Below are 15,172 nucleotides of genomic sequence, written 5' to 3'. Positions count from 1 at the left end.
AATCAGCTGAAATCCTTGAGTCGTATGTTGACAATGGGTGACTTTTATAACAAGTAATTCTTTAAAGGAACTTTTGGGTTTCTAGTCCAACATGGAAAGAGCTAGGCAGTCATCACTCGTCCTCACAGCTAGCAAAAGGCTGGAGGAACTGAAAGTCAACCCTTCCAGGGTGGACCAGAGAATTGAAGTCACAGGGAAAACTGCCACCCTAAAAATGAGGAAGACAGGCGAACACACAAGGAGTCAGAGCTCACAGGAAGAGAAGCTACTGGGGACAGCAAGTGGGAGAAGAACTTAAATGGTATTGACAGATCACTAGAAGCTGAGGGTGCCTGGTTAGTGCATTAAAAACTACTTGAGAACCAGATTAAGGGGGAATCTCACATATTTCCAAGTTTTACTACAATGATCTCAACCAGGTTCTCAAGATGAAGTTCTGAAAACCCCCCTGAGGTTTGCCACTACCAACTTCAGGACTTACATTAAGCTACAGTAACCCAAATAGTGTGAAGTTGGTGAAAAGAGAAAACACACACACAAGTAGATCCATGGAAAAGAATACAGAGCCCAGAAACAGGCCTACCTACAGTCCACTGATCTTCCATGAAGGTTTAGAGACAATTTAAAGCAGGGAAGTTACCCTTTCCAACTAGTGGTGCTACAACAGCTGGATAACCACATGCAAAAAATATATAAATAAATCCCTGTATGTATGTTATACCCTTTATAAAATAAATCTTACATGTAAATGTAAGGTGCAAAACCATAAGAATCCTAAGAGATAACATCGGAGAAAGTCTCGGGGATCTTGGGTTCGATGATGGCTTCTTAGATACAAAATCAAAAGCACAATCTACTAATGAAAAAAAATTAAGTTGAGCCTCGTTAAAATTAAAAACTTCTGCTCTGTGAAAGACACTGTTAAGAGAATGGAAAAAGCAAGTCACAGACTGGCAGAAAATATTTACAAAATAATCTGATGGAAAAACTGCTGTCCAAAATATATGAAGGATTCTGAGAACTAAACAACACGAAGCAAAAAAAAAGAAAAAAGAAAAAAATAGGTGAAAGATCTGAACACCTCACTAATAAGATATACGGATGGCAAATAAGTATATGAAAAAGATGATGAAAATCATTTGGCGTTAGGGAATTGCACACTAAAACAACAATGAGATATCAGTGTAAACCTATTAGAACGGCTACAATGCAAAAAGGTGAACACACCAAATACTCTCAAAGATGAGGAGCAACCAGAACTCTCCACAGCCAGTAGAAATCAAAAGGGTACAGTCACTCTGGAAAACTTAAGTTCACTTAGAATCCTGCACATAACTAGTTACGGCAATTTTATTCATAATTGCCAAAACTTGGAAGTACCCAAGATGTCTTTCACCAAGTGAAGGAATAAGCAAACTGTGTTGTAGCCCACAATGAAATCTGATTCAGTGATTTTAAAAAGCAAGCTATCAAGCCGTGAAAAGACATGGAGGAACTTAAAATACATAATGCTAGAAAGAAGTTAAGTCTGGAAACCTACATACTGTACGATTCCAACTCTAGGACATTCTTGGAAAGTCAAAAAGAGAGAAGTAGTAAAATGATGAGCGGTTGTCAGGACTGGAGGAGAGGAGGACGTACGAAATGGTGAAGCACAGGGAATTTTCAGCAGTGAAACTATTTTGCGTGACGCTGTTTGGGGATTTAGGACATTATGTAATTGCCAAAACCTATAATCTGTGAAACTCAAAGAATGAACTCTAATGTAAACTATAGACTTTAGTTGATAATGATGTATCAATAGTGGTTCATCAATTGTAACGAATGGACCACACTAATACAACATACTTATAGGGGAAATTGTGTGCTGGAGGACAGGGGAGCCTAGGAGAACTCTCTGTACTATCCACTCAATGTTTCTGTGAACCTATAACTATTCTAAAAAATGTGTATTGGCCCGGCACAGTGGCTCAAGCCTGTAATCCCAGCACTTTGGGAGGCCCAGGTGGGTGGATTACGAGGTCAGGATATCGAGACCATCCTGGCTAACAAGGTGAAACCCCGTCTCTACTAAAAAATACAAAAAAACCAGCCAGGTGAGGTGGCGGACGCCTGTAGTCCCAGCGACTGGGGACGCTGAGACAGGAGAATGGCGTAAACTCGTGAGGCAGAGCTTGCAGTGAGCCGAGATCCGGCCATTACATTCCAGCCTGGGTGACAGAGCGAGACTCCATCTCAAAAATAATAATAATAAAAAATATCTATTAATTTTTTAAAATTAGGTTGCAGCAGCCCCATATCAAGGTTTTGGTGGCATTCTGTTATTGTGTGGTTAGTACTTGGCATTGAAGTGCACCAACCTGGAGTCAGAGCAGTTGGAGATTTCCATGCCTGTGCCATTTACCTTGAATCCTGGGGTGCCCCGGAAAACAGCAGGTCAGTTAGGGAGAAGCAGCCTCAGCAATCTAGATAGTGCAGGTTTGTGGTAAAGACAGGTACAAACCATCTGGGTGGGCAGACCTTGGTGAAGACTAGAAAGCACTGAGACTCAGCAGCTGCCCCAGTGGAACCCACAAATCAAAGGAGGGGCTGGGAGGAGCTAAGGGCTACTGGAGGAGCTCCCGGCCTGCAATACAGAAGCAGCTCCAGAGATTCTGGTAAATAACGTGGGTTTCAATACAGTGTGATCGACTCAAAAAAGTAGGGAGAACGAAAAGGAAAAAAACAGAGCATGAGAAAGAAGGAAGAAAGGAAAGGGAGGGAGGGAAGGAGGAAAGAAGGGACGGAGAGACGGAGGGCGGGAGGGAAAGAATAAAGTGAGAGAAAGAGAGTTGGAGGGGAGTAGGGAAGGAAGGAAGGAAGGAAGGGAGGGAGGGAGGGAGGGAGAGATGGAGGGAGGGAGAAAGGAAGGGAGGGAAGGAACAAATTTACAGGAAGATGAGAACATTGGGGAACTTACAACACCAATATTTTCCATTAACAGGAACACGCTAACTAGTGATTAGAGAAAGACGCACTACTGTAAAAACCATATACTGTTTCCATGGGGTACAACCCCTTCCTCCTCCTCTGAAACACATTCTGTCTCGCCCACTGTTGCCAGAGACTCCAGAATCTACCTGGCTGCATTTGGGGGCCTCAGCCCCTGGGTCTGATGTCATCCATTTGCCTTTCTCACTGGACTTCTCTCCTTGCACTGGCTCCCACTCTCTCAGGACCTGGTGGGCTGCCACGTGAGAATGACACAAACCAGCCATGTCCCTTTCTTTCTCCCCCTCTCAATGCCTGCAGTGGTGGGTTCCGTGGGGTAGTGACCAGAGATTTATTCATTATGGGGCCTCTAGCCCAGAGCAGGGCCTGCTACCTAATAGTCACCTCATGAAAGCTCAGGGAAAAACAGCATCCACCACAAGGTCCTGGGGAGCCAAGAATTCCACTGTGGCCCATAAATTCTAAGTCCTACAGGATTCTGGAAGGGGAGATGGGACAGGCCTTCAAAAGTGGCCACTGTTTTACCCATTACACTGTCAACTGAGCCATGTTTCCCCATCCTGGACCCATCTAGAGGGCACTGCCTAAAACCAGACACATCTCCCCATCCAGGAGAGAGTAGGGGCCTGAGCCTGGGGGATGCAGGGGGAGAGGGAGGGGATGAGCCAAGAAAGCTGAAGAGAAAGTACAGCTTTGTATTTTAGAAGGAGATTTGGGAATAAATGTAGCTCTGGTTGATATAGATAATATGTTAAGGTTTGTTGGCCAGAGCTGGTGTGTGTCTTGGGTGTTGGGCAAAGAACAGAGAACAGCCAAAGCTCGGCAAGGTCAATGTGAAGGGTGATTTCCTTGTTGGGCTCAAGTTTATGACTCAGCCTGGACCTACCTTGGTGTCTCAGCTAGAGAAGAAGGATGATTCCATGTCACAGCTCCTGTCTTTGAAAAAGTCATAATGACTCCCAGACCCAACACGTGGGGAAAATGCTGGATTTTTCTCTTCAGTTTAATGTCTCCAGGGAAAATTGAGGAAAGAAATCTGTCTACTATTTGAACTTTATCAAAAGACTAATATGTTAATATTTGTACCGTCAATACTTCCTTAAACTAGTCTACTCCTTACACAGCTGATACATCAAAGCATACTGACTTAGGAAATTGGATTCTCCCAAACAATGAAACATTGACTGCAAGCATTATTAATCTTTTTACATCACTTTTCCTTCAAATGCTTTATATATCTTCAAGCAGACAAATAATAGTATTATAATGATTATGGGACCGATCATTACTCTGTTGCCAAAAAAACCAGCGACAAAAGACTAACTCAGTGGACCAAGCTTTGTTTCTTCATTATCTCTACCTTGATTCTGTCCTTTTATTTCGTCTTTCTTCTAATTCTGCTTCTGCTTCTTATTTCGTCCCTGGATTTGAACTTTACTTCCCTAAACTACCAGTTAGGTTACCTTCTCAGAACCTGTAAGGCAGCAGTTTGAGGTTGACAATTGAAGATTTAGGATTAGAAGAAAGAAACATGAATGAATTTCTGATGTTTGATTGTAGGAGTTTGTGATGCAGGTAGAAAGACCTTCCTTGTTCAGAGTGAAGAGTTTGATCTGACAGATGAACTACTTTGATATGGATAACTTTGTCTAGTAAAAGTTTCCTATAAAAACATTTGGTTTGGATGTCTTTGTTAGCTTTCAGTCGATGCCAGAAAAAGCTGCTTGGAACAGTTGCTAAGTCTTTGCGGATACTCTTTTCAGTTATTCTCCAGTTACCAGTTGAAGACAGGCATTGGTGGTTCAGTGGTAGAATTCTCGCCTCCCACGCGGGAGACCCGGGTTCAATTCCCGGCCAGTGCAGGAGTCTCTTGGACTCAAGAAACCCCTTAGCAACTGGGGAAGCCACAAACTGTTTCTGGTGAATCACTGCAGTCTTGGTATTGGTACCTGTTACTCTGATCTGTTCCCTATGAAGATCACAGTGAACACAAAGAACCATCAGGTTCCATCGCGTGCTGGACCTGGGGCATACCACTGAGCCACTATGGAGAAGCTCCTGGAAGGAGAGAAGCTGCGCGCGGGGCAGTCACCTCACAGGTCCAAGAGGCGTCAGCGGCCCAAAGAAAGGGGAGGTGTGTGGGGAAGAATCTGCCTGGAGATGAGGGGAGCGGTGCAGACTGGTCCTTCCGCAAAGGTGGACAGTGGACCCTCAGGGCTGTAGGCCAGACACTGTGAGCCCAATCTGCTAACATCGTTAGCTACTGCGGCCTCCGCGTGTTTTGTGGGCCCATCGGTGTTCCGCGAGGGATTCCGTGTGTGTGTGTGGGGGGGGGGGGTAATGTGTGTCAACAGGTGTTGGCCTGAAATTTGGCCGGGCACGGTGGCTCAGGCCTGTAATTACAACACTTCGTGAGGCCCAGGCGAATGGATCTCTTGAGGTCAAGAGTTCAAGACCAGCCTGGCTAACACGGACTAATCCCGTCTTTACTAAAAATACAAAAATTAGCCGAACGTGGTGGCATGCACCTGCTATTTCAGCTACTTGGGAGGTTGAAACAGGAGAATCCCTTGAACCCAGGAGGCGGAGATTCAGTGAGCCAAGATCGCGCTACTGCACTCCAGCCTGGGCGGCAGAGCCAGACTCCGTCAACATGCATGCATGCTGAGTAAACATGACTGTTACATGCAACCCCTGTTCACTTTGAGGTGGAGACAACATTTAAATACATTATAATAAGATCCTGTGCTTCAAAAGGTGAAGCAGGGACACAAAGGCAATCAAGAGCACAGCCTCTGTGCACTGTCCAGAACCAGTCCACAGCCAGTGGTCTCTCATCAAGAGAGAGTTACTGAAATCAGTGTCTTGTCCAATCGAAGCTGTAGTGATGGCTTGTGTAGGGAGGGCTCAGTCAGTTTATAGTAATGGGTGAGCTGCAAGTGCTTCAGCATTGCTTATCTGAAGGCCTGTGCTTGTTTAGGTAGAGGGAAAAAAAGGAAGAAAAAAAAACCTGTGGCAATTAGAACATAGTTTATTCTTTAAATTGAGGGGTGCATGACTTAACCTTGCCTGGCATGGCCTTAGGTCTTGTTTATAATGTCATATCTTACTGCTGTAAGGAGTCTGTTCTGTCAGTCTTATGATCTCTATTTTAACAATAATGCTGGTCAGTTGTGTCTAAACCACAAAAGGGAGAGAGTATAAGGACAGGTGTGTGAGCTTCCAAATACAGGCCAGGAACTCAGTATTCAAGACTTCCCCAGGGTCTCCCTGGCCAAGAAGTGGTCTGTCCAGTTGGTTGGGTGGCTTCGGATTTTAATTTTACTTCTGAAAGCATTTAATTTGATGAAATCTTGCCATTTTTTCTTTATTTTTAAAGCCTCTTATGTTCTATAAGAAATCTTTCTACTCAGGATAGCGAATGTATTCTCTTAATTTTCTCTCTCTATGAGTTCCAGAGTTTTCGTTTTGATTTTTAAATCGATGACATCTAAAATTCTACTCCTAATCAAAACATTCTTGGGGGTTACCAAGGACAACTCCAAAATTCTTCCATAAATGGTCCTTAAAGAACTTACTGGGATCCTGGGCTGCAGGGCTCAGTGGCTTTAGTGCACCTCTGCTCTTAAGACAATTCAGAAATTGTCTTTGTGAACACATCAGGCTGTTTAAAAATCAGCAATTTAGGGCTTGCTTGCAACGTGCAATTATGCAGCAGCTGGTTTCTGGATCTCATGAATGCCTGCATGCGTACTTCCCCGGGAATTTTCTAAATTTGAATTCTCAAGGTATTTCAAGTGGCTTAGTTGTCTCTTTCGCCTACTGCCACACACATACCACCAAACGCTGCACTCCAAGCTTCTCCTTCTACGTCTGGGACTCCCAACCTCCAGTTAGACAATCCACACCTTGCCACACCTGCCTCACGCTCCATCAGGCCACTGTGCCTCCAGCAGCAACCAGGCCAGGGGGAATCTAGATTCCTATTACACTTCTGAGGAAGGTGGTCAGGGGGCGTCGAGGACGTGGGTAGGAGGGGCTGAGGTTGAGGGCAGGAGTACCTGTAGTCTTCTGTCTTCTACCTCATTGACCCAGATGCTGCTCTCCCTCGGGTTGTCTGCTTTCAGCCCTGAGTGGAAAATCAGGTCTGCGCCCTGATCTTCCTGACTCTCATTTTGTGAGTAACCTGAACGGATGAGCCATCGCTCTTGTCCCACACATTCTGTCCAGAAGGTGGCCTCCTCTCTGCTTGCTCGGGGGCCTGCCCACTGAGCTCTGGCACTCAGGCTGGGATGCTGCCCAGTACGGAGGCTCTGCAGCCCTGCAGGGGTCTGACTGTTCTACACCAGCAGAATAAAGGCCACAAAGCATGCTGTGGTGGAAAAGCATTCAGAGGTGTGGGCTGAAGGCTTCTCTTTCCACAGTCCCTTTGAAGATCCCATGGAAGCAGGCACCCCTTTGAGGAACAAGGTGGCCCAAGGCCTGGCTTCACATGCAGGCTCTTGTGTCCCAGCGGGTCCTCTCTGCGTCTGGTATGGTCGACTGCTTCACACGCCTTACCCGGTTTCCTCTCCTCCACCACCCAAGCTCCCCCTGGACCCCCTTGCTCAGCTGTCCTTAGGACAGCAACATCCCCAGCCCTTGGAAGAGCCCCATCTGCAGTGCTTGGGGAGGGAGTTGGGTTCAGGTCGCCTAAACACAGAACAACAGAGAACCTGAGGCAGGAGGACCTGAGGCAGGAGGACATCCCTTCCCTTGTTGGGTCTCTTGGCACATCCCATCCAGCGGTCTGGGCAGGGTCCGGGTATCCTCCACTCTCCTCGAACACCTGGGTTTTCAGGCCCCTGGAGTTGGTCAACATGGGGTCTTTCCCACTGTTCATCTGGGAACTGTAGGAATATCCCGTGGGACCCTCTCTTACTCATTAGAGACATCCAGAAAATACTCCAGCAGAAACTGGGTGCAGTGTATCAGACCACTATAATTGTAAGTACAGGGTGTGGAGGTCAGATATGTTTTGTGACTATTTTCTCTCTGTCTGTGGCTGGCTTGCTTTTTCACTTTCTTCATGGTATCTTTTAATGAGAAGGTATGGCTGATGTTGATGAAGTCCAGTTGATCATGTCTTTCTTTTATGTCTATCTTTTCTGTGTCCTACTTGTTGATAGGCTAATTTTTGCCTACCAACAAGTCACAAAGTGTCTTTGAAATGCTTTATATTTTTACCTTTGAAGTTTTGGTGTCTAATGCACCTCAAATTACTTTTGTGTGTAGTGTGAGGGAGAAGAACATTGTTGGCCTCCCCCACCTCCATATGAAAGTCCACTAATTGAAATGATTTATTTTCTTCTATTGAACTGCTTTTATTGAAGACCCATATATTGACCGTCTAGCTGTGAATCAGTTTCAGGTCTCTTAACTCAGTCTGTTTATCTATTTGTCACTCCTGATGCCTTGTCTATAATAGCTTATAGGAAGCCTTAAAGTCAGATAGTACAAGTCCTTGTTCTTTTTTCACACATTGCAATAAATTTTGAAATAGGTAATAACTCATAAAACCATCACACACATCAGGATACACAATCACTTCATCCCTTTCCGATATGGTTTGGCTGTGCCTTCACCCAAATCTCCACTTGAATTGCACCTCCCAGAATTCCCAAGTGTTGTGAGAGGGACCTAGGAGGAGGTAATTGAATCACAGGGGTGGGTCTCTCCTGTGCTATTCTCCTGGTAGTGAATAAGTCTCACTATCTGATGGGCTTATCAGGGGTTTCTGCTTTTGCTGCTTCCTTGTTTTCTCCTGCTGCTGCCATGTAAGAAGTGCTTTTTGCCTCCCACCATGATTCTGAGGCCTCCCCAGCCATGTGGAAATGTAAGTCCAATGAAAGCTCTTTTTCTTCCCAGACTCTGGTATGTTTTTGTCAGCAGCATGAAAACAGACTAATACACTCTCATTTTGGAGTCAGACACATGCTCTCACTCACATATGCTGGTTGCTGACTTGTGACGGAAGATTCTCTATTGTACCCTCTGGGGACAGTACATCTCCAGTTGTCTCCTGGGAGGATGAACATGCAAAAAATCCACAACACTCAGCAGAGTGTGGATTTAATCCCATTAGTCTGAATGGGCCTAATGCCCTTATAAAAGGGACCCTGGGGAGCTCTCTCACCCTCTTTCTGCCCCCTGAGGATACAATGAGAAGGTGGCAGTCTGCAACCAGAAAAAAAGCCCCTCAACATAACCCTACCATGTTGGCACCTTGATGTCGGACCAACCTCCCGAACTGTGACAAATAAATTTCTGTTGTGAATTAGTCATCCTGTTTATGGTACATTGTTATAGATGGCCGAACTAACACAGAGATGGAATCCCAGGAGGGTCTCTAATTTGCTTAGCTGGTCATCAAGTGGGATGTTGCAAGTTTGAAACAGGAAGAGCTGACATTTTGTGTATATGAAAGAAGATAGTGGACAGGCCCATTGTGTCGACTTTGTCCGCCTTGGCAAACTGGAGACGGAAACTCGATTCACCTTTGCCAGCCACGGGAGCACCCGGAGGACCCCCAGAGGTTAGGTCGACTTCGTGGTAACTTTAGATCCTGAAACCACACAGGATTTTTCTTGTCCTCCCTGTGATCTCTCTTCCGCCTGCCCAACAGGACAGGACAGGAAACCGCCTTTCTTTCCCGTCAGAAAAGGGAAAGGACCGAAGTGAACAGCCGATTTCCCCTACGTGTCCTTCCGGGCCTGGGCGTCTCGGGAGCTCAGGCTGACCCGAGACCTAACTCCTGGCGAGTGGGACCAACAGGAGCCTGGAAGAGCGCGCGCACCGGGGTGGAAGTTCGGCGCCTGGGGTCGAGAACCGCAGTCAAACCGTCTTCCTCACCGCGCACCGCGCACCTGCCCCCGGGGATGCCGAAGGAAGTGGCCCATAAAGCTTCTCTGCAACCGAAAGAGGCCTGAAGCTCCAGGACCGGCGAGAGGAGCCTCGTTGAGTGAACCCAGCCTTCTGCCTGGCTAGCACTGGTCAACAGGCTCGGAAATGGCGGATTTGGAGGACAGAACGGAAGTAAAGACCTAAAGGTTTCCAATCTCATAATGTGGAGATGTTAAAAGCCTCCGATCCTAAGGTCCTACTGTGCCGGGGAGCGAGGGTGTCTCGAGCTGGATCGAGCGCTGAGCCTTCATCTGGAGAGTCCTCTGCACAAGTTCAGAGAGCACGACAACCCGCAGCAATGGTTCTCAGAGGGGGCAACTTCGCCCTTACACGCCTCTCCCATCCTCGCTGGGACACTAGGCCACGACTGGGGGAAGCGGGCAGGGAGAATGTTAACTCCCTGGCATGTGTCTAGTCAGCGGAGGGACGGATGCTGCTGAACACCTTACAGTCCACCGCGGCAGGGCCCCTCCTCCGCCCCGAGGTAGCCATTCGGCAGAGGTGGAGAAACTCGCGTGTAGATCAATGCCCACGCACTTGGCCGATGGGAAATCACGAATGGGTGACCAATTGGATTTGAGGATAAAACTCCAGCGTCAGAGGGAACTCTGGAAGTTTGTCCGGAGCAAACGCAAGGGTGGCGTTGCCTTAGCCTAAGATGGGAAAATGGCAGGTGTCACAGGTTACAGGGGAAGGTGGGAGACCAGCTGAGGGCCCCGGAGCCTTCCTGGAAAGAGTTTCCCATCCAGCCTGTCTCGGTTTCCGCATCCGTCTGATTCCTTATGATGTTGAGGGTGCCAGGGTCTGGGTCCTTTATGATGCAGAGGGTGCCCCCGTCTCACCCCCGGCGCCTCCCGCCGCCTCCTGGCAATCTGGTGCGCGGCTCCGGACCTGGCGACCCGCGACCGCCTCGTCACTTGCTTCCACCTGGCAAAGGCGCCATCTCTAGTTCAGTGGTGAGCTGCGGCCGGGTCGCTCCAACTCGCTGTAGGACGTGGGACTCCTGGCCTTGGTGTCCCTCTCGGAGACGTCGGTGTGTCGCCTGCAGGCTCTCTTTTTTGAAGAAAGCAGGGAGGGAAGAGCTTTGTGAGACGACTCCTGGAGCAAAGAGCGACCCTCACAAGGCCCATGTCCTCCCAGAAGGCAGGGAAACTGTGGCTTCAGAGCAAAGAAGGGAGAGTAAGAAACCTTCCTTATGTCCCTGATGGTCTAGTGGCTAGGATTCGGCGCTTTCACCGCCGCGGCCCGGGTTCAATTCCCGGTCAGGGAATTGTTTTGCACTGGCCGTCCTCCCGCAGGAATCTTCCTTTACTAAGCCGTCAGCTGCAAGGGCCGGATGCAGACCCCTCTTCGCAGCGAGGGGCAAACCCGGGCGAAGAAGCGCAAGTCCTGGTAGACCACCTCTCATGGCACACCGCTCAAATTTATCTTCGTGTCCCTCATCCGCAGAAGCGGCTTTAGAGCGCGACTGAGCGTCTCGCTCAGGTGTACACAGCCTTGCAGAGATGCCAGCCCCCATGGAGCTGCACCCAATAAGCCCACTTTCTTGGCCGTAGCCGCCCTGGAGGCGCCTATCGGGCTGGGCTGCGAATAACTAAGAGAGAAGCCAAGCCAGGTCGTGGCGTTTGTGCAAGCCCTGGACACGGTCACCGGCCAGTCAGCGGAGCATCCTCACCTTCATTCGCAGCTAACGTGCTCGTTAGGCCTTGGGGAAGAGGCGACCGGAGGCGATGCCCGCGAAGCTGGGAGGCCGGTGAGCGGCGGGTGAGGTCCTGGAGGGCGGTCCTGTTTGCTGATTGAGCGGTAGAGGGAGGCGATGTTTGCTGACCCAACAACGACAGCAGGTGGAGTAGGCACAAATGGAAAACTGTTGCCGGTGCCCTAAGCAGAAGGCAGGTGTAGAAATCAGCACTAGGACGTCGAAGCAATGGTGAAACAGTCAAATCCCACAATGTCTACACTCTACCAAGAACTTGCGCACGCTCCCCCTTTTCCATTCAGTGCTCCCAAGAGGGGTTCGGAGAACCCCGCGTCCACTGTAAGATCAGGGGGGAGCGGGAGCCAGGGAGGTGAAGTGCACAGACTGGGCAGAGGTGGCGGGCAGAACCGCGGGGGTGAGAGGGCGCGGTGGCCGCGGGGCGGGAGCCGCTGCGGAAACGCGGCCTGGGTTGTCGTGTGAGGTGACTGTGGGTGGAATCTTTGGCGGAGAGTGGTTTGGAAAAATGGCGAGGGGCGGCAGCGGGGAGGGTGGTGACCCTGAGCGTCCGGCCCGGGCGAGGAGGCTGTGCTGTCCCGCAGGGCATGGGCTAATTCCCACTTACCTGGCAGGGGAGAGACCGTGGTCACGAAGGGGGTTCTGCCAGAGTGAAGCTTCTTCATCGCGCTCAAGAGTTGCTGATCCCTGTGATTTCCTCAATGTGGGAAACGGTGTTTGCGCTAGAAGAGGGCTGCGCTCTTTACCGAACATAACGGGATTCAACACTGACATCGCCTCACGCCCACCCTAAAACGTTTAGGTAGCTTGTCTTTTTTTTTTTTTTTTCTGTACTAAAGTCACCTCATCCTCACACCCCCTCATTTTTTTCTTCTACACTGGAGTCTCTCTCATTAAAAGCTCCACCAAATATTTGAAATATCCCAACCAGAAAGACTACAATAAATTATTTTATTCGTGGAAGCTACAGACCAGCTAGGTTGAGAGTTGCTTGATATTTTCTGCTAAACGGTGAGGCATAGAGCACTTCGACGGTTTCTCTTTGAGCCTTTGTTTATGTACTGTTGGGTTTCCTTCTTTTCCCCAGACAGTATGGCGCTGTGGGGCCGGCGGTAAACCCTGCTTTCTGGCTTTCTGGCTGCAGATAAAGGCGGCAGCTGGTGCAGGAATTAAAGCAAACCAAAAGACACATGAGTTCGCCCAAGTGGGTCCAAGATTGAGTCTGACTGTACCAGGATTCGGATTAGAACAGAGATTGCTGCAGGTACAACGCAGAGTATTAACCACTATAGAATCCCAATGCGCCCCACACTTATTGCTCGTCGTTTTGCTTCCCCACCCCTCTTTTATTTATTTACATATTTTTTTTGAGAGACAGAATTTCCCTTTGTCGCCCAGGCTGGACGGCAGTGGCGCCATCTTGGCTCCGCCTCTCAGGTACAAGCAATTGTCCTGCCTCAGCCTCCCGAATAGCTGGCACTACAAGCGTGAGCCACCACGCCCAGCTAATTTTTGTATTTTTCGTAGAGACCGGCTTTCACTATGTTGGCCCGGCTGGTCTCGAACTCCTGACTCGAAGTGAGGGATCCACCCACTTCGGCCTCCCAAAGTGCTGGGATTACAGGCGTGAGCCACCGCGCCTGGTTCCCCGACTTTTTTTTTTTTTTTAATGTAAAAACATTATGCGATTTTTACTTCTTTATTCTTGGGCAGTTACAGGTTCTTGTGATTTTCTCACGTGTTCTCCCGTTTCCCCCTCTCCATTCTGATACATGTCCCATCTTCTCTGCATCCAGCCTGTACCCTCTGCCCGGGCATCCTGGGCTGTCCCATTGTCTCGTCCTGGTCTCCCCTGCTTCTCCCTCCTCCTTTTCACTTTTTCCCTTTTGACTCCCCTGCCTCTTTCTCGCTCCAGCCCCACCCACCCCATCTATTGAAGCCGAGTTGAGTAAAGGGAGAGCAAGCGGAGCAGATGATTGCCTGAAGGCGGCGCAAAACAAAAACAAAAACAGAAAGAGCTATTATGAGAGCCGTCGGGGCCTTCAGCTTCCCCTGGGCCCTGCCAGGCTCAGGTTCGGGTCGCAGATGCAGGTATTTTCAGAGGCACTGGTTTCTGAAGGAGGCGAGGGTTAACTCAGGGTGAAGGCCATTCGGCCGCCCTTCTGGCTTCAGAGGAACGCAGTGCGCGCGTTTCTAACGTGCAACAACACAATGAGTCGACTCAGCCTCTCCGGTTTTCTGAAGCTTTGTTGTCTCCATACTTGTCCTGCAGAGAGCAAACAGCGACCCCTAGAGTTTAGTGATTGCTTAATCTATGGTGAGATGAAAGCGACCAATCGAGGTTGCCTCTGTGGCGCAATCGGTGAGCGCGTTCGGCTGTTAACCTAAAGGCTGGTGGTTCGAGCCCACCCAGGGACGTGGTTTTAAATGTTGGCAGTTGTGGCCAGGCGCGGTGGCTGACGCTTATTAATCCCGAGAGATTGACCTAGGAGAAGCCTCACTTCAACTCAGAAGTTTAAGACCAGTGAGAATCCCATCTCATTAAAATAATAAATTGCAGTTATTTCTCCTCAGGCCTTGCACTGTATTTAAAAGTCAAAGACTGGTCACTCAGAAGTTCAAGACCAGTGAGAATCCCATCTCATTAAAATGATAATAATAAATTGCAGTTATTTCTCCTCAGGCCTTGCACCGTATTTAAAAGTCAAAGACTGGTCCCTTGTGTCATGTGCATTCCATGAGGACACAAAGCAGAAGTTCCCCCTCTGAGCTGCCTAGAAAATAAGATCCTTCCAGAACAAACTAGGTTGTATGTATGGGAACCTGAAAGTATATGAAGAGAGAAACCTCAAAAATTTTGCCTTGCTTTCCACAAAAATTAACTCATCACAGTCTCGTTCAAGTGGTACCATACCTCTTCACATTACTCCTCTCCCTGCCTTTATGCTATTGTCATGCATTTTACTTTACACGTGTTATAAACCTTCCAATCCATCTTTATTACTTTTGTTTAAAGAGTCAGATGTATTTTTGGTTTTGGTTTGTTTGTATGTTTGTTTGTTGTTGTTTGTAAGATGAGTCTTGCTCTATCAGACAGGCTGGAGTGCAGTGGCACAATCTTGGCTCACTGCAACCTCTGCTTCCCGGGTTCAAACGATTCTCCTGACTCAGACTCCTGAGTAGCAGAGATTACAGGCGTGGGCCAGCACACCCGACTAATTTTTATATTTTTAGTAGAGAAGGGGGTTCCCAATATTTCCAGGCTGGTCTCGAACTCCTGACCTGAAGTGATTCCCGCCCGCCTTGGCCTCCCAAAGTGGTGGGATTACAGGCATGAGCCACCACACCCGGCTAAATAGTCAGATGTTAAAATTATATATTTGCCTATGTAGATGTCATTTCTAGTGTTTTTTTTTTTTCCATCCAGATTTTCATCCGGTATCAGTTTCCTTCTGTCTGGAGGACTCCTTTAACTTGCCTATTAGATGTCTTAAACTTGCACTATCATTCACTGATGCTCTGTTC

General features: G+C 48.2%; 1 protein-coding gene, 3 non-coding genes and 1 pseudogene across 4 annotated transcripts; 4 read left to right on the top strand and 1 right to left on the bottom strand.

Annotated features, from left to right (window-relative positions):
- The first annotated feature begins 4,782 nt into the window (after positions 1 to 4,782).
- Positions 4,783 to 4,853, top strand: TRNAG-CCC. The gene has a single exon. It is a non-coding gene; the product is annotated as a tRNA-Gly (tRNA).
- Positions 4,854 to 6,924: 2,071 nt separating this feature from the next.
- LOC105506043 (protein FAM231A/C) lies at positions 6,925 to 7,433 on the bottom strand. Its single transcript, XM_011934063.1, is given in 2 exon segments — positions 6,925 to 7,052; positions 7,055 to 7,433. Coding segments are annotated over 2 exon segments (507 nt in total).
- A 3,044-nt stretch (positions 7,434 to 10,477) lies between these two features.
- LOC105506062 lies at positions 10,478 to 11,329 on the top strand (annotated as a pseudogene).
- On the top strand, positions 11,132 to 11,203 carry TRNAE-UUC. Its single transcript has one exon. It is a non-coding gene; the product is annotated as a tRNA-Glu (tRNA).
- Positions 11,330 to 13,991: 2,662 nt separating the features above from the next.
- TRNAN-GUU lies at positions 13,992 to 14,065 on the top strand. Its single transcript has one exon. It is a non-coding gene; the product is annotated as a tRNA-Asn (tRNA).
- The last annotated feature ends 1,107 nt before the right edge of the window (positions 14,066 to 15,172 follow it).

Source organism: Colobus angolensis, unplaced genomic scaffold, assembly GCF_000951035.1.
Source record: "Colobus angolensis palliatus isolate OR3802 unplaced genomic scaffold, Cang.pa_1.0 Scaffold130, whole genome shotgun sequence".
Taxonomy (NCBI): Eukaryota; Metazoa; Chordata; class Mammalia; order Primates; family Cercopithecidae; genus Colobus; species Colobus angolensis.
This window is presented reverse-complemented; position numbering and strand designations above follow the sequence as displayed.